This window comes from Fundulus heteroclitus, chromosome 20, assembly GCF_011125445.2.
Source record: "Fundulus heteroclitus isolate FHET01 chromosome 20, MU-UCD_Fhet_4.1, whole genome shotgun sequence".
Lineage (NCBI taxonomy): Eukaryota > Metazoa > Chordata > Actinopteri > Cyprinodontiformes > Fundulidae > Fundulus > Fundulus heteroclitus.
In genome coordinates this window covers 33019214-33037986 of record NC_046380.1, presented here as the reverse complement: position 1 = coordinate 33037986, position 18773 = coordinate 33019214, and the positions used below count along the sequence as shown (strand labels likewise).

Genomic DNA, 18773 nt, shown 5'->3' with positions numbered 1-18773 from the left:
ACGCGACGACGACGAGGCGCAGCTCGCGGGGCCGCGCAGCTCGCGCTGCTGCGGGTGTGAGCGGCTGAGCGGCTTACGTGATGAATACTGGTGGGTTGCGTTACCAGACTCTGCTTTTACCGGTTCCTTGCAAGTTTTACAAATCACTGTTGTTTATTTCTATCGGGCTGGCGAACTAGTAAAACCCCGTTTTGGGACCGTTTCCTCCGCCGCTACTTGCTGCTACATATTCACATGCTCTGTGTTGTGCTTTGAGAGGGCGGCGCTTAGTGACGGCGTGCCGACTGTAGCAAGGAAGTAAAACTGTCTATCGAACTTTTTATCGACCCGTTTTTTTTCCTATCACGCCCCACGTCTATCGATCGATAGATATTGTTATCCACGCTATCTATCTTCTGATTAAGAACAGGGCTGCCCGCACTGACGCGGCTAAGGGATTACGTCACACGCGTGCGCAGTGCCCTAGTGCCTGTCAATTTAATGGTCCAATGAAGGTAATTTAAAAAACAGGACATTTCCTCACTTTCTAAAAAGAACCCGGGACGCCCGGGACAGGACGTGAAATACGGACATGTCCCGGGAAATACGGACGTTTGGTCACCCTAATGTAGGGAGCATGGCAAAGATGTGGAAGAAAGTTGTCTGGTTACATGAGACCAAAATTTGATGTTTTGGCCTGAAGTTAAAACACTAGAGTGGTAAGAAACTAACACAGCAAAACACCCTGAATTAACTATTTCCTCAACGGGACACAATCTTTTCCACCAACGCGGTTCAGGGCACCAAACCGCTGTTGTGTGTCTCCACTGAACAAAAGAGGTTCCACTGTGCGTCCTGTGGTGCCCAAGTTGAACCACAGGTAGCTGATTTTTTCTTTTTTTTTTTCTTTCTTTTTTTTGTAGGGAACCATGACAGTTTCCCTTAATTTCACTTTGTGCAGGTGTCTGGTCGACACACTACAGAGTCCAAAGGCAACAGTGGAGGATTTATTTCTGGGAGACGAGGAGGCTCTCAGTGCTATCCCAATTAAGCTTAGCTGCACTGAGATTGTTGATTATAATGTAATTTATTAATATTATTTGCATTAAACACATCTCTATCATTATGTTGATTTAAATGAATTGAGTCACATTCCAAAAATTCATGACAATGATCTGTGGAGCTAAACAGTTGTTGTTCTTTGGTGGGAGTTTTTGCTCAGTTCCAAATGTGTAAAACTGGGAAATTGTAAAATCCCCCTCATACAAACGAATCCCTAAATTTAAATCCTACTTTGATCCTTTCAGGGGGCAAAATGCTTGGCTAAAGGGGAATTTCCCTCTCATCTGTTTTTGCATATCTCATGAAGTCCTGGCTTACAGCTTAGTCTCCACTTTGTCTTCTTCCAAGAAGGATTTCCCACAGACCGTAATGGCTTTAAACTCCTTTGAAATGTCCATGAAAGTCTTCCCATTGGTTTCAGGAAGAAGGAGGAAGGTATAAAGGCTACCCAGAAGGCACACACCAGCAAACAGCATGAAGCAGTACGAACTAAGAGCATCCTGAGGGAGAAAAGGAGACAGCAAAGCATCTTGGTTAAACTCATGTTGAGCATATGACATATTGTATATGTTGGTGGTTTTTGGATGAACTGTACACACAATGATGAACGGGAAGAGTAGGCCCAGCACTGCGAAAATGAACCAACGGTGCAGTCCCATGAGAACAAAAGCTGCAAGACGATCCGACTGAATGAAGAGCTCACTGCTGAGTGTAGCTGTAGCTGCCCCTGGAAGAGGAGAGGAATCACAATTAGTGAACTCTGAAAGTTTACACTTAATTTAGTCACATTACAACAATTGTCAGTATATCCTTCTTAGATATTATTGGACAAACTGAACTGTTAAAAACTAAAGGGTGGATTGAGCACCCTGGCCCTGTCGGGCCCCAGCTGGGGGGTGCCCCATACCCCCGGGCCCCAGGCCTCTTGACACCGGGTCTCTGGGCCCATTACAGGATCTGCTCTGGCGTAGCTGGCTGTTGGCTGAGCCCACAGGCTGCTGGGGAATTTCCTGGGGCTCTCCTCTGCTGTTATCTGTGCTGGTCCTTCTTGGACTCTTGTGCTCTGGGGACCCTTTCAGACATCTGGGGTTCTAGTCTTCCCAGTAGTCTGCCTCGGTGCTCTGGGGTGGTTGTCTTTGGCTCTTCACAACACTTTTATGGGGCGTTTTCATTATGAACACACCTTATATACACAAGTGCACTCTCACAAACATCTATAGGTGCTTGGATCCAGGTGCTTACAGATACACTTCTGTACAGATAAACCTTATAATTAGCTTTGGATGTCACTAAGTACATCTTGTATTAAACAATGCTGTGTATTTTTAGGTGACTTTATCAAAGGCGTTGGTTGTTTGTACAGTGATATTTTTTCATGTGGTTTCGATGATCTTTTTATATCTCTTTCTGCAGGTGTAGAGCAGAGTCTGAGGATGTTATCTTGTTCTCTCTTTTTTTCTTTTCTCCCTTTTAACATTTTGCCTAATTTTTTCTCTTCCTTTCTTTCTCTTTTACCTTTCCATTTCTGTGTCCATTGAACTTGAAATACTCCAAAAACGGTATCATGAGGGGCGCCATACAGAAAGCAGTAATGCTCCACTTGTGAAAGTAAATCTGCTGGGCTCTTTAAAGCATTAAGAAAGCAATTCTTAATGGTAGACAAGACACATAACACAGCCAGACAAGGACACGAAAAAAAAATAAATAAATAAAGGTGTATAAATACTTATCAAGGTACTGAATGACATACAGGTTTTCCTCAAATAAACTAAAAGCTTAATGTACAGCTGTAAAGTTCATACCTGGTCCTCCACAAAAGGAGACGATGAAGAAGAAGATAAGAGCAGTAGTAACATTGGGAACCCAGCTTAAATCCTGGAGAGATGACAATTATTATCAGACTTGTGACAACAATTACACTTAAAATACTTTAAGAAACCTCTAAGGTTTCCCCTCTTTTTGGAATCTTTAGAGGGGGTACAGGAGAGTGCCCCTCCTGGGGACTCCCTCGTTCTTCTGGGGGACTTCAACGCTCACGTGGGCAATGACAGTGAGACCTGGAGGGGTGTGATTGGGAGGAATGGCACATCTGATCTGAACTCGAGTGGTGTTCTGTTGTTGGACTTCTGTGCTCGTCATGGATTGTCCATAACAAACACCATGTTCAAGTATAAGGATGCCCATATGTGCTCTTGGCACCAGGACACCCAAGGCTGTAGTTCAATGATCGACTTTGTTGTTGTTTCATCTGACCTGCGGCCGCGTGTCTTGGACACTCGGGTGACCAGAGGGGCGGAGCTCTCCACTGACCCCTACCTGGTGGTGAGCTGGCTCCGATGGCGGGGGAGGAAGCCGGTCAGACCTGGCAGGCCCAAACGTACTGTGAGGGTTTGCTGGGAATGTCTGGCAGAGTCCCCTGTGATACGGAGCTTTAACTTCAGAGAGCTCTGAACACGTTCCGAGGGATGTGGGAGACATTGAGTCTGAGTGGACCATGTTCCATGCCTCTATAGTTGAGGCGGCTAATCGGAGCTGTGGCCGCAAGGTTGTCGGTGCATGTCGCAGCAGCAACCCTCGAACACACTGGTGGACACCAGCGGTGAGGGAAGCTGTCAAGCTGAAGAAGGAGTCCAATCGGGCTTTATTGGTCTGTGGGACTCTGGAAGCAGCTGATATGTACAGGCAGTCGAAGCGGCGGGCGGCTTGGCTGGTCGCTGAGGCAAAAACTCGGGCGTGGGAAGAGTTCGGAGAGGCCATGAAGTAAGACTTCCGTACAGCTTCAAAGCGATTTTGGTTCACTATCCGGTGTCTCAGGAGGGGGAACCAGTGCAGTACCAACACTGTTTATAGTGGCTGTGGTGTGCTGCTGACCTCGACTAGGGACGTTGTGTGTCGGTGGGCGGAATACTTCGAAGACCTCCTTAATCCCACCAACACGTCTTCCATTGAGGAAGCAGAGCCTGGGGACTCTGGGTCGGGTTTCCCCATCTCTGGTGCTGAGGTCACGAGGTGGGTAAAAAGCTCCTCGGTGGCAAGGCCCCGGGGGTGGATGAGAATCGCCCTGAGTACCTTAAGGCTCTGGATGTTGTGGGGCTGTGTTGGTCAACGCGACTCTGCAACATACAGAGGAATCACACTCTTAAGCCCCCCTGGTAAGCTCTATTCCGGATCTATTCCATCGGATAGTCGAATCTCGGATTCAGGAAGAGCAGTGTGGTTTTCGTCCTGGCCGTGGAACACTGGATCAGCTCTACATCCTCAGCAGGATCCTGGAGGGGGCATGGGAGTTTGCCCAACCAGTCTACATGTGTTTTGTGGATCTGGAGAAGGCTTTCGACCATGTCACTCATGGGATCCTGTGAGGGGTACTACGGGAGTATGGAGTACCTGGTCCTTTAATAAGGGCTGCTAGGTCTCTGTATGACCGGTGTCAGAGTCTGGTCTGCATTGCCGGCAGTAAGTCGGACTCGTTTCGGGTGAGAGTTGGATTCCACCAAGGTTGCCCTTTGTCACCGATTCTGTTCATAACTTTTATGGGCAGAATTTCTAGGCACAGCCATGGTGTTGAGGAGATCCATTTTGGTGACGTTAGGATCGCGTCTCTGCTATTCGCAGATGACGTGGTTCTATTGGCTTCATCAGGGCACGATCTACAGCTCTCGCTGGAGCGGTTCGCAGCCGAGTGTGAAGCGGTCAGGATGAGGATCCGTGCTTCCAAATCTGAGACAATGGTCTTGAGCCGGAATATGCAGGATATGCTGCCCCTAGTGGAGGAGCGGAGGAGTTTAAGTATCTTGGGGTCTTGTTCACGAATGAGGGGAAGATGGAGCGGGAGATCAATAGGCGGATTGGGGCGGCATCTGCTGTGAAGCGGCCGCTGTACCGGTCCGTTGTGGTGAAGAAAAAGCTGAGCCAAAAGGCGAAGCTTTCAATTTACCGGTCGATCTACGTTCCTACACTCATCTATGGTCATGAGCTTTGGGTCATGACCCAAAGAACGAGATCCCGGATACAAGCGGCGAAATTAGGTTTCTCTGTAGTGTGTCTGGGCTCTCCCTTAGAGATAGGGTGAGGAGTCATCCGGGGAGGACTCCACGTCGAGAGGAGCCAGTTGAAGTGGCTCGGGCATCTGGTTAGGATGCCTGCTGGACGCCTCCCTGGTGAGGTGTTCTGGGCACATCCCACCGGGAGGAGACCCAGAGAGAGACCCAGGACACGCTGGAGGGACTATGTTTCTCGGCTGGCCTGGGAATGCCTTGGGATTCCCCCGGAGGAGCTGGCCCAAGTGGCTAGGGAGAGGGACGTCTGGCCCTCCCTACTGAAGCTGCTACCCCCGCATCCCGACCCCGAATAAGCGGAAGAAGATGGATGGATGGATGGATGGATGGATGGATGGATGGATACTTTACGAAAGAGAAAACAAAGTGGTATTTTATGTGTTTACTTTGTTTGGTGACCTTCACCCTCTGTTTTTACTGACTGTTGGATGCTCTTGCAGCTGACCAATTTGCAGTATTTTATTCAGTTTGACGCAACCACTTGTGCCATCTGGTTCCCATTCAAGACACACCTCCTTACAAATCATTTTACGTGCTCCTCTATGTCTTGTGTGTGTACTGAATTATGTCCACTTGGACTTCCATTCAAGCTGCCAAACGTGGTGCACAAAGCGAGTGTAGAAAGCATTAAAGCATAGGAAATTATGCATATTTTTTGTAGAAATCAACTGGTTTATTTGAACAGAACCTTGAGCGATTACTCTAATAGTTTTGTTATCCTTTTCATTAATTCTTGCCATGTTTACCTTTAGGTTGAGCATGATTGTTACCACAATCCAGATGGCAGACATTACAGCATACCCTCCCCAGAACAATGGCCTCCTCCCTGTTTGCTCGATTAGAAGACTCTGTTGAAAAAGAATTTAAAGAAAATATGGGTGACAAAAGGAAGAGTGGCCAGTTGTAGGTGTTATAAAATGTGTTACTGTGAGCTATAATCAGGAGGAGTTCAACATTAAAGGGAGCCTATTATGCAGAATTCACATTTTGCTCGTTTTTGTATTTCCATTTGGGTCTCTATTCCTTCTTGAAACTTCTCTAAATATAAAAAAACATCCCTTCATTTTAGGCAATACAAAAAACTGCCGATTTTGACATCAGAGTTGGTGGGTACTGCCCCTGACCTGGCAACCACAGCTAAGCCCAGCCCCGCACCAAAGGCAAAAAACTTTGACTGAATTTCTGTCCCTACTGCTTGTTGCAAAGCTGCAGAGGACGCTAAGTACTCAAATGAGCAATAAGTGAAATTTCACCATGTTGGACTGCTGAGCATTGTCTGTTGACCAAAACAAGGTGTATGACAGGCCAAGACGCTCTCAACCTCACCTGCTGCAACCTGGCCCCCCGTTTCCACTTCCCTTGTCACCCATCAAATCCTATGCACATATTTGCAAAGGACGATCCGCTGGACGTGCTCTCTGCCATTTTGCTCCTATGCTACACTGCTCTGACAGTGGCAAATATGGGAAGGGAGGGGCTAATCCCTGAGTGGCAACTATTTACATGGAAGTACATGCACATGCAGCCAGCCTGGCTTTGTAAATAAGAGAAATATAACCTTGCCTGCAAGATGAATTATTGTGGTGGTATTTGTATATTCAGGTAAGAAAAAATAAGGAAAAAATTGAGGTAGACAACAAGGACAGATGGCTGGAAGGAAAGACCCTTTGCAAAGTTAAAGCAGCATATGTTTCATCATTAGTTGAGGAGAATAAAAATAATCATAGATTTCTCTTCAGTACAGTTGCCAAACTTACCCAGAGTCACAGCTCCATTGATCCATCCATTCCCTTAGCTCTTAGAAGTAATGACTTTATAGGATTCTTCATAAATAAAATTCGATTCCATTCAAAATAGAATAATTGGCACCCTCCCAAACATGATTACCTCGTCCTCAGTGAGTGAGGCAGTGTTGGAGGAATCTTTAGAACCTGATCGGTGTTTGAACTGTTTAGCAGCAGTAGAGCTTTCAAAACTATCTAAAATTTTAGCTTCATCTAAACCTTCTACCTGTATGTTAGACCCAATCCCAACCAAGTTGTTTAAGGAGGTATTCCCTTTGATCAGTGGCCCTATTTTAGACATGATTAATCTATCCTTAGTAAATGGATATGTACCACAGGCTTTTAAAGTAGCTGTTATTAAACCTTTACTTAAGAAACCTTCTGTTGATCAAGATGACCTAATAAATTACAGACCTATGTCTAATCTTCTTTTCCTATCTAAAATTATTGAGAAAGTAGTTGCTAATCAACTATGTGAACATTTACAAAGTAATGACCTGTTTGAAGTGTTTCAGTCAGGCTTCAGAGCTCATCATAGCACTGAAACAGTTCTGATGAAGGTCACTAATGATATTTTCATGGCCTCAAATAATGGACTTGTGTCTGTACTTGTCCTGTTAGATCTCATTGCTGCTTTTGATCCAGTTGATCACAATATTCTCCTAGAAAGACTTGAACATACTGTAGGGATTAAGGGGAACAGCATTAGGCTTGTTTAAATCTTATCCGTCTGACAGATTCCAGTTTGTTCATGTTAACAATAAATGTTCTTCAAACTCTCTGGTCACTTGTGGAGTACCTCAGGGTTCAGTCCTTGGGCCAGTTCTCTTAACTATATATATATGCTTCCGATTGGCAAAATGATCAAGCAGCATTTCCACTGTTATGCTGAGGACACTCGGCTATATTTAACCAATTTAGCGACCGATCGCTACAGCAACCCCTAGCGCCCGGAGGTAGAATCACATTGATAAGATCGGCCATTCATAAGGTTTAAATGATTTCACTGAGCAAATCAGTCTTTAGAATTTTATTTACTCAAAATAATGTTCTGGTTAACTTGGGATTTGCATTGTGAATATGTTGAAACACATGTCAAATGTTGTTCTGAATTAGTCAAGCTAATTTAACCTCAATTCACATTTTTTAAATTGAACTTTGGTTCTCTAACTTAAAAAAAAATTATTTCATCAAATAATGTTTTGTTTAACTCGGGATTTGCATTGTGAGTGGATTGAAACACATGCCAAATGTTTTTCTAAATTAGGTACACTGCAAAAACAGAACTAAAAATAAGTAAAATTTTCTTGAAATTAGTGTATTTGCCCCTGATTTGAGCAGGTAAATAAGATTATCTGCCAATGGAGAGAGTATTTTTACCCCTAAAATAAGATAATTAGATGTACTGCACTTGAAATAAGTTGATGTATATGAGTTGTTCCTATTTTAAGTGCAAAAATCTTATTCCATTGACAAATGATCTTATTTACCTGCTCAAATAAAGTACAAATACACTACTTTCAAGAAAAAATTACTTATTTTTAATTCTGTTTTTGCAGTGTAAGCTGATTTAGCTCCATTCCATGCTTTTTGGAATCAGATCTGCAGTGAACAGGATTCACTGAATTATTCTGATTATGATCAACCACTTTTGTTTTGTCTTTCGTTTACCTTTGGATGTAAATAGTTCCTTATCTTAGTTTCCTTTTTATCTTCATTTTAGTTAAGTTTCACTAGCCTAGTAGAGAGGATTTGTTAATCGAAATATAGTGGTAATTCAGATAAACAGCATTACATAATGATGTTCTCTGGATGTTCATTTTATTTCTGTTATCAAATTCTTGAACTGGAAAAGAAGTTGTCACTCCTTTATTCTATGTGCGTGCAGAGTTTGCTGTTAAAAGATCGCTAGTGCATGAATTCATCCATTTCAACCATTGTCTTGATATCAGTTTAAGAGTTGCTTATCACCAGACAATACTTAACAGACAGAGAGTTATTTATGATACATTAAATAACTTTAAACAGTGTATAATTGCACAACAAGTGGATGCTGCCTGTCAAGACTTGATGCAATCAACTGGGTTCCCAGATAGGACTTTTTTTTTTGACCAATCTGTATAATCTGACCCAATCTGTATAATCTGATTGAATTTGACTTTGGAAAGTGCCTTGTGGTGTCCCCTGAAGTTCATTTATGGGGAAGTACCACATAATTATAACCCCAATTTGAACTGTGGTAAAGTTAGTTTCAGGTTGGATATTGGATAGTTGTGCTCCACGGCTTCGACGGTGCCTCCTGTTCAAACCAATAGAGGGAGGCTGATCTGGGCCTGCTGCTCTCTTTCTGCTTGCTTGCCGTCAAAGCCGCGGACAGAGACTATCCAATTTAAAACTAACTTTACCGCAGTCCATTACGATACTGGGTTATGTTCATATGTTCAACGCATTTTACAGAAGCCGTTTCCTGAATGTGGGTGAATTCAAGTTGGGGTTTTCAAACAAACTGATTTTGAAAAATCTCCTCTACCAATGCTGGAGGTGGCGACTGCAATGCTGTCATTAGCCGTAATTTTATTTAATTTCTAAATGCTGTCTTTTCTGGTAAATGTAAGAGCTCTGCTGCCGTGGACTTCGGTCCCACTGTGTGGATGATGAATCACACCACCAGGTTAAAACCTTTGCTGTACCATTACTGTACTCAACCGTTTCACTGAGGAGGGAAATCTGGCCTGCCAAAACAACCCCCTACGAAAAGGTGACTTTTTTTTTTTTAATGAAATTCTTTGGAGAATTTACATAGGCAGCTGTATCAACTACATGAAATAGTTTACAGTGATGCCACCACCCCTTTAAATGTGGACATAAATTATGAAATGCCCAAGTCCCTTTTTGAATAACTGCGCATGCACAGGACCGTCTATTGAAAGCAAGGATGTGGGGAGTGAACAGAGAAATAGAGGAAAGAAGTAAGGAAATAAAGGAGGGAACAACAGAGAAAAATGAGGGCAGACATTATAGTTTAAAATCTGGAAATGCAAATGTGTTTCCCTCCTCTCATTTTCTTTTTTTCCATTCCAAACCTATACATTTCTGTAATCAAATTCCATACTTCTTCCAGACAGAGTAGGAACGTTGTGTCTGACACAGAGGGCCAGAAGCTGCTCCAACCCATAATTGTGTTATAATCCTGCATTTCTACAATGTTTGCATTGCTTGTTGTAAGCACACACTGAAAGAGCACTGGACATCGGTGTATTGCTTTGTCTGAACCACCGAAGGGGAACAGAGTCATCTTAACAGGGGTTGAATGAGGGATTTGCTCACACAGGAGATGGAGGTGAGGATTTCAGATATTCCAAGACCAAGGGTGACGTAGCGGATCTTGTCTTTTGGAACACCAGCCTTCAGGAAGATGTCAAAGGAGAAGGTGCTGATCTGGGAAGGAGGAAGATACCCCAAGATATAAGGACGCCTCAATTAAGTTCCTTTTGTAATAATTATTTTAAGGTTATTGTGTACAGTATCTTGCAAAATAATTCATGACCCTTTAATTTTTCACATTCTGCCGTGTTACAACCACAAACGTCAGCATAATTTATTGGCATTTCAAGTGACAGACAAGCATAAAGTTGTTCATAATTGGGAAGGTAAAGAAAAATTATACAAGGTTTTTAAAGTTTTTTGAAAATAATCTGAGGTGTGTACCCCCCTGAGTCAGTAGTTTTTATAACCACCTTACCCTGTTATAGCTGCCAGATGTAGATTATCTTTCAGGTCCGCCCTGCTCTGAGCTTTCATATCCTTCCTGAAGGAAAGCAAAGCATGATGTTGCCACCACAGCGTTCCACCGTGGGGATGATTTGTTCAGGGTCAATTTTCTGCCACATATAGTGTTTTGTGTTTAAACTAAAATGTTTCATTTACAGGCCATCTCACCGGATAATATTCTTTAACATGTGTTGCTGTGTCCCCGACATGTCCTGTTGCAGTCTGACCCCTCATGACCCTAATTCATACCTCCCAGTCAGCTGGGAAACGCCCAAGAGCTATGAATATTTTTGCAAGATACTGTATTTATTTTGAGAATATGCAGTGAATATTATCCTCACAGCAGACATGCCTGACATCTGGTTGCAAAAGTAAATGATGAATATGGTGATGAGTTGCCATCGCACAGTCTGGTCCTTCAGCAGCTGCAGGGGACTCTTTGGTGGAGATGCTTCAAGAGCCGTTTGCTCAATCAGCATCTCCTCCACTTCCTGCTTATAGTCACCTTTACCCCACAACCTCTGGAGGGCTAGAGCGAAGACAAGCAAAGAAGAACGTCAAAAGAGAAAAGGAATAAATCAGTCCTGCTTGGCTGGGTCAGAAAAGGCATACCTCTTTTGCATGCTTTGTCGTCTCCTTTCTCTAAGAATAAATATCTGGGAGCCTCGGGAAGAAAAGGCAGCACCAGAACCTGGGCCACTGAGAAACACACAGGGACACAGAGAAGGATATGCCATAGGTCCCGACGGCCAAGAATCTCGCTGAAAAACAAAAGGTTTGGGTTGCAGCTCAGCCTCGGTCCTTGCTGATCGTTGTCTTACTAGATAAAAAGACTATGGAGATTGACAGTAGATGCATACCTTAATCCAAAAAACTGTCCACAAAGTTTACCAAGGGAAGCAAAAGTGGCTGAAGTCAGAGTCAGTCTGCCTCTTATCTTCCTGGGTGAAATCTCCCCCAGATACATCGAATGGAGGCTCTGTCCTAAACCTGCAACACACTAAAGATTACACCACTATGCAAACAACTCTCTCATCACATGGGTGTCAAATTATTCAGAATAATCCACAGTTAGGTAAGATAAATAAAAAAACAAAACTTCAAAGCTCACCGGATGAGTATCCATACAGCATCCTCGCCACAATAATCATTTCAAAGGATTTAGCCTCCTTGCTTGTCAGCATCATCACTGCTCCAGTTACAGAGATCATGCTGTTGCAGATTATTGCTCGTTTTCTGGAGAAGGGACACATATTACTTCAGGTCCCTTTGAGCTACATTACACGATGGAGAAGCTCATTAATCAGCTAGATTTGCACAATGCAAAGGTTCATTAGAGCATGGTGAACCAAATGCCTAATTTATGGTGTCTTCCTTGGTGTTACTCACAATGCAAAATGTTTGTTGGCATGTCTTTATCTATAGACAGGAAGTCATTTTCAGGACACAATACTGTGCTGTTACATATTTCTTCCTTTTTGCTTTTTTATTACATGGTTGAATGTTTCACATGATGAAACAATTTCTTATGTCTAATTTGCAGTGATGATAATATTATAAATTACATAAATTGAACCACAGTACTAATTTAGGTGCTTCCATCTTCGTTCAACAGGTAGCTGCTGTCGTTATTGTAGATGTTTTCAAATATAGTGGAAGCAGTGACTCCACCCCCTAACCAATCAGAAACCGACAGCCTTCTGAGATGGCGTCTTCGGGCCAACTCGCTGCACTTGGAACAATGTCAAAGTAGGTACAAAGAACCGAGACGCTTCAAGTTGGTACTAATGGAAAAGGGTGGGACATTACACAGAACCTGTCTGACAACTTGAAGCAGGATAAAATATCTCAAGCAACATATCACCAATCTAAAGAAATTCAAGAACTGATGAGAAAAAGTGATTGACATGAGTTTTGAAGGGATCATAATACAATTTCTAAGGCTTCAGAGCAAATACATTTTCACAGCAGTAGATCTCAGCTGTCAGCTAGAGCTATAGCTATGGATGGGCCAGCTGTAGTAATAACTGTGTTGTTACGCAACATTTTGCTCAAGGTATATAAATCTTTTACTCTCTAACTTTCAGTAAGCCTTTTCTGTCAGGCTGGGAGAGAAGATATTATGCACGCCTTTGCTGTCGTTTGTTTATCTAGTGGGGTAGGAGCTGCTTCCTTCAGGCAATAGATGCAGGCTGGCAAAATGTAAATAAAATAGTTTTTAAAAATCCTTTTTCCTCTCTTCTAAATGCTTGACGAGAATGGGACAGTTATTTAAACTTGTTCTGAACAGCTTTAGTGTTTGCAGGTCTCCCCCTATTTTTATGTTTAAATCTTAAATTGCTTATCATAATTTGTATAGATATATTTTTAATGACTTTTACATCCTGTGCTGAACTGTTATACTGTTAATATTTCATTGTTAAATTCCATGATATTAACTGTATCTAATTTTAGTGCAGATTCTCTTGCCCAAAACAGATTTCCCTTGTGGGGACGATAAGAGTATATTGAATTGAATTACACTGAAATCAGTTTTCTGTTATAGTTTTCTCTTCTCTGTCTTCGCAACAACAACCTGATAATGTTGGCTCGTTTCCATGGACATAAGAGACATGACAGAAAGGTCTAAATTGGTATGTGGGGCCATTTTAGGATTTTTTTTTTTTACTTTCAGAACAGAAGTATAACGTGAGATAGTAAGGTTCCTGTTCTGTCGCACAACTAAGTCTGCATTAGACAAGTTTAATGTGATATTGATGTGTGCACACAACATGCTTCAGAATTTAGGTCATTTTCCCTCTCAAAGTGTTGGAAAGAGATTGTCTATTTCCTAAGAGAAATTAATGATTGTTTGAGATTAAAAACACCTGTTTGCTGCATGGTGAGCACTGTGGAATCTCAAATAGGAACATGTGTATATCTATCTATCTATCTGTCTGTCTGTCTGTCTGTCTATCTATCTATCTATCTGTCTATCTGTCTATCTATCTATCTATCTATCTATCTGTCTGTCTGTCTGTCTGTCTGTCTGTCTGTCTGTCTGTCTGTCTGTCTGTCTGTCTGTCTGTCTGTCTGTCTGTCTCCCTGTCTCTCTCTCTCTCTCTCTCCCAAGATTCACACATGCCTAACATATAAGCCACATACACACCTTCCCAGTCGTCTTGAGAAAAACTTGACACTGACAGCACCAAAGAGTCCCCCGATGGCGTACATGGAGACGATAAGAGACCAGATCATGGTGACTTTCTGTGGAGCTGGAGGCTCATTGTACCTGTCGTTCCAGCTGCTGTTGATGAAGCACTGAATGTACTGCAGGCAGAGATTAATAAACATTGACAAAACAAAACAAATAAACCTAAAATACGGAGAAACTGAGGTTGTTTTTCTCACCGGTGAAGGAGAACTGAGCCCAGTTATATGGTAACCAGCCTGAAAGCTTCCTCCAAAACCCAAAATGGTGATCAGGAACAGAGCATTGCCTTTGGTCTGGAGCGCAGAAAAACATAAACATAAATGTGACTTAAACCGACACATTAAAAATAACAAGAATACCATCTAGTGTTTTACATTTGGTCATTTTAATATTTGCTCTGTTCTACTGCAGTTCTGTGAGGTTCAGTCAAAGCCATGTAAAGGTAATCTTGCATATATAGCGAAAACAGGGAAGAATGCCTAAAGTAAAACACCCATGTGATTGGCATTTCATGATTTTTACAAAGTAATCTTGATCGTATTTTGTTCAAATGGAGAAAAGTCAGAATATTTTTGAAGTCATGGATAAACATGAAGTAGCATTGTTGGTTAATAGAAAGGTAGCAAGGACATGATTGCACCAAAGTCTGTCTTAAACACCATAACCGCCTTGTAAATGATGTATATCACAAAGACAACACAAGCCCAAAACCAGACAGCTGAGTTAAATATTAATAATTTAATGTGCATATATCATCCTTTCTTAGAGCCAGAAAACCTATAAAATCAAACATGCATCCTTGTTTGTGTTAAAAGCAGAAAGAATTTTTAAAACACCCACCATATTTTTCTGCCTGACTGTAATGTCGAAACTAGAAGTGCATTCATGTAAAAGCCTCTATATACTTGGGCAACTTCACTCAGCAGAGCGCATACAGATACGTGCAGAGCTCAGTTTCTACGACCGCATACACTGTGTTACACACTATGAACTTCTCGGCCGCAAGAAGTCTTTACATCAAACTGTTTTATATGTGACACTGAGCTTGATACACTGAGCTGCTCCTAGCAGGTGGTCGCAATGTTGCATGGCATCACAGTACCTCTCTGTTCTCACTGACAGGCGTGCGGTGGGAGCCTGACTCTTGTTTTTTTTTTCCCTGCAGAGCTAATTTGCAGAGGTTCTCGTTTGAGGGTTCCAGGCTGGTGATTTGTCCCCCTGGTGTGGGTCCAAGACGCCACCTCCAAGGGAGGAGCGCTCTGTCGCAGCCGTCCCGCCGTCGCAAATGCCGGCGAGCAGTTGGTCTGGCTGACGCCTTGGCTCCTGTCCCTGAGGGGATACCGCCAGCGGTCGACGAGGGGGTCCAGGAGGACCTGCCTCCGTCCAAGTCCCACGAGGGGGTCCAGGAAGACCTGCCTCCGTCCAAGTCCCACGAGGAGGTCCAGGAGGACCTGCCTCCGTCCAAGTACCACGAAGGGGTCCAGGAGTACCTGCCTCCGTCCAAGTCCCACGAAGGGGTCCAGGAGGACCCGCCCTCAATCTCAGCTCCATTGCCTCCTGTGCCGGCTCCCCGCAGCTTTAAAGCAGAGCCTCCAGTGCTGGCTCCCCGCAGCTTTAAAGCAGAGCCTCCAGTGCCGGCTCCCCGCAGCTTAAAGACTCAGCCTCCAGTGCCTGCTCCCCGCAGCTTAAAGACTCAGCCTCCAGTGCCAGCTCCCCGCAGCTTTAAAGCACTGTCTCCAGTGCCAGCTCCTCGCAGCTTTAAAGCACTGTCACCAGTGCCAGCTCCTCACAGCTTTAAAGCACTGTCTCCAGTGTCCTGTAGCCAGGCCCCATCCACAGCCTGTAGCCCGGCGCCGCCCGTAACCTGTAGCCTGGCGCCTTCCACAGCCTGTAGTCCGGCGCCTTCCCCAGCCAGTTGTCCTGCGCCTTTTTTAGCCTGTAGTCCGGCACCTCCACTAGCCTGTAGTCCGGTGCCTCCACTAGCCTGTAGTCCGGCACCTCCACTAGCCTGTAGTCCGGTGCCTCCACTAGCCTGTAGTCCGGCGCCTCCTCTTGCTTTCTCCCTCTCCAGGCATCGGGTTCCGAGGATCCTGCTCTGCCGCCAGCCTCATGTCGTCCTGCTCCGCCGCCGGTCTCCTGTCATCTTACTCTGCCGGAGCCGTCATCCGGGACGACCGCCGGACATCCTGACCCGTCGGGGCCGTTCCCCGGGACGACCGCTGGACATCCTGACCCGTCGGGGTCGTCCTCCGGGACATCCGCCGGATCACATGTCACGCCATGGCCGTCCTCCGGGACGCCCGCCAGACTTTTCTTCCGAGAGACTGTTGTTGGTTTTGGTTCACCCTGTCGGGTTGTTTTTGTTTTTGATGGGACAGTTGTGGACTTTTTACACCTGCTCGCCCAGTTCTGGGTTGTTTTGTTTTTTAATTACTCTGTACCTCCGTCCGGTAACCCCCTCCACCCACCCGGTCTAGTCTGTTTTGTTTTTCAGATCAAGGGACGTCTGGAATCCGTCCTTGAGGGAGGGGCTCTGTAATGTTCTGTTCTGGTTTATGTTATTATTTTAGTTAAAGTTAGTTTTCATGCCTTGGATTAGTTTGTATGTTACTTTAGTTCAGTATTTTGTCTAGTTCAGTTCTGTCCTGTTTCCTGCCACTTGTCCTGTCAGTGTTTCAGCCACTTCTTCTCCTTCTGATTAGTTCCACCTGTTGTGTTTAATTAGCTCTCCCTCTCTCCTTTGTTCTCCTGCCTATTTATACCTGCCTCAGTTCTCTGCTCCCTGCCAGAACGTCACATCTCTTGTCCCCATGCCACGTATGTTTTGCTTCCCCGTTCACCTGTCCTTTGGTAAGAGCTCTCCAGCATTCTGTTTTTTGCCTGTCAATCTGTTTTTCTGATTCAAGTCTGATCATCTGTTTTTTGAGTTTGCCAGTTTCCTGTTTTTGTTTTGGATCTGCTTGGATGACAGCTCGGAACCCGGCACTGGATAGTTTTTGTATACTTGCCTGATTCACCCTCACCATCTCCTTCAATAAATCCTGTTCATCTTACTTTTTGTGTCTGGCTGAATACTGGGTCCTTATTCATTGTCATTACAATGACACAGCCAGGGGAGATTGCTTGAGCAGACAGTCAACAGCCAGACCACTAAGACGACTCTGCGTGTTTTTTGTTAGCATAATGTTTATCTGGAAAGAAAATGACTTATTTTACTGGCAATTAACTGTAGCAGCATCATTTTCTTCTCTCCGTGTTAAGCCACATTAGGGAGAGAATGTTTGACTCCAAATGTAATCTGAATACTAAACATTTTTTGTATTACCATTCATGACTTTTTAGGGCCAAAAGACATATTGAAAGAGAAATAACAATGGATGGCCCTCCAGAGTTCAAATGTTGTAGCCAACCATGCCAACTATGTCCAACAGCTACATAACCATAGTACAGCTAAAGTCACATGAGTAAAATATGAAATGATTATGTGGGGAAAAGTGAGACTTACACAATAAAGTAAAGGCTCCTTAACATAAATTATACTGGTGATACAGTTGTTTGGAGGAACATGATGATTCCCACTGGAACCAGACTACCAATGCAGGTCAGAACTAAGTCAGAAATTGAGTTTACCTGAACGCTAGAAATTTTTATTTCTTTTTAATTTCTATTTGTCATAGGTGGCTTTTCCCCCCACTGTGGTGAACTACAGGCAGGGCGTATGGCAAAGTGCCCCCATATCACTCTGGATGTGCCAGTTTTGGTGCCGACACAGACAACAGCTCTCCTAAAAATGGTTGTATAAATCTTCACCCTATGAGCTCACATTCGTACATATTTCTCCAGTTCAGACATGGAAATAAATATAAGTATTGTGAGCTTCAAACCTGAACATAGCTGAAAATGGAAAGTTAGGAAAATTATTATATAACCTGTAAAATTTCAAATAAGACAAGAAAATACCTTTATTGTCCCACAATGAAAAAATGTGGGCATGACTTTGGCAAAAACACAGACAGAGTTATACACCATACACTAGCTGTACGTATAACAACAAATGTGAAACCATAATGATTTTCATTGATTCATCAATTGTAATCATGTTAAACTACAGGAAGTCTAAAAAAATAACAGAGAAAAAGACAATCCAACATTGACTCAGCTAAAACTAAAACACTGACCAGATAAAACAATGAGTAGCAAAAAATAAGTTGTCTGTGTATTATAACATGTTAAGTTGATCTTGTAAATTTGTCCAAGTAACATAAGCTTTTTTGAATTAAATGCTGAAAAAAACATATGTATATAAAAGTTGTCATCAGTGTAACAGATCCTTTGAGCAGTTTGAATAACAAAAACTAATTGTGACATGTCATAAATGTGTTAAAATTCTGTTAAGACCTACCAGCTGCTGAAAGAAACTTTCCATTCTCCCTGTGCTCACTTGAACGTTGCAGTACACAAATCCAAATTCCATGGACTGCTTTAGAACCTTGAGGCTGGTTATCATTAACTTCTTTGAGTAAAAATTAAGTAACACATCATCACCCTGCCGATTCACGGTGACATGGATTTTGAAATAAAGGACAAAATGGCAACCCTCACAGAGCGAAAGCAGTCTGAAATGTGCAAAGTTTCAGATGCAATGGATATAGCAGTTTCATTGTTGAGATTTAAGAACTTACACAAAGACAATCCTGTTTGATTTAACCTTGGTTATAAATTATATATTACCACAAATTATGACACATTAGATACACTTGAAACCAGATATGCATTGTATAAAAAGACATATGAAGAGTTTGACATGACATCAGACCAAAATTTTCCTGTTTTTGATCAATTAGGATTCCCAGGATTATGTCAGAATACCAGAATAATGAGTAGGAAAATGCTTTACAGTTTGATTAGTGTCCAAGTCAGTTTCAG

The 18773-nt window shown here is 43.2% G+C and overlaps 1 protein-coding gene across 1 annotated transcript; it reads right to left on the bottom strand.

Moving 5' to 3' along the window:
- Positions 1-611: 611 nt before the first annotated feature.
- On the bottom strand, positions 612-18300 carry LOC105926022 (solute carrier family 2, facilitated glucose transporter member 9). The gene is made up of 12 exons (XM_012862173.3): positions 18250-18300; positions 14045-14140; positions 13803-13963; positions 11766-11890; positions 11515-11644; positions 11267-11415; positions 10996-11183; positions 10211-10321; positions 5846-5947; positions 2844-2916; positions 1641-1768; positions 612-1541 (listed from the first exon to the last, which is right to left on the bottom strand). Exons 1-12 carry the CDS (start codon positions 18271-18273, stop codon positions 1356-1358), a joined length of 1473 nt encoding a protein of 490 aa, XP_012717627.3. The 5' UTR covers positions 18274-18300; the 3' UTR covers positions 612-1355.
- Between the last annotated feature and the right edge of the window lie 473 nt (positions 18301-18773).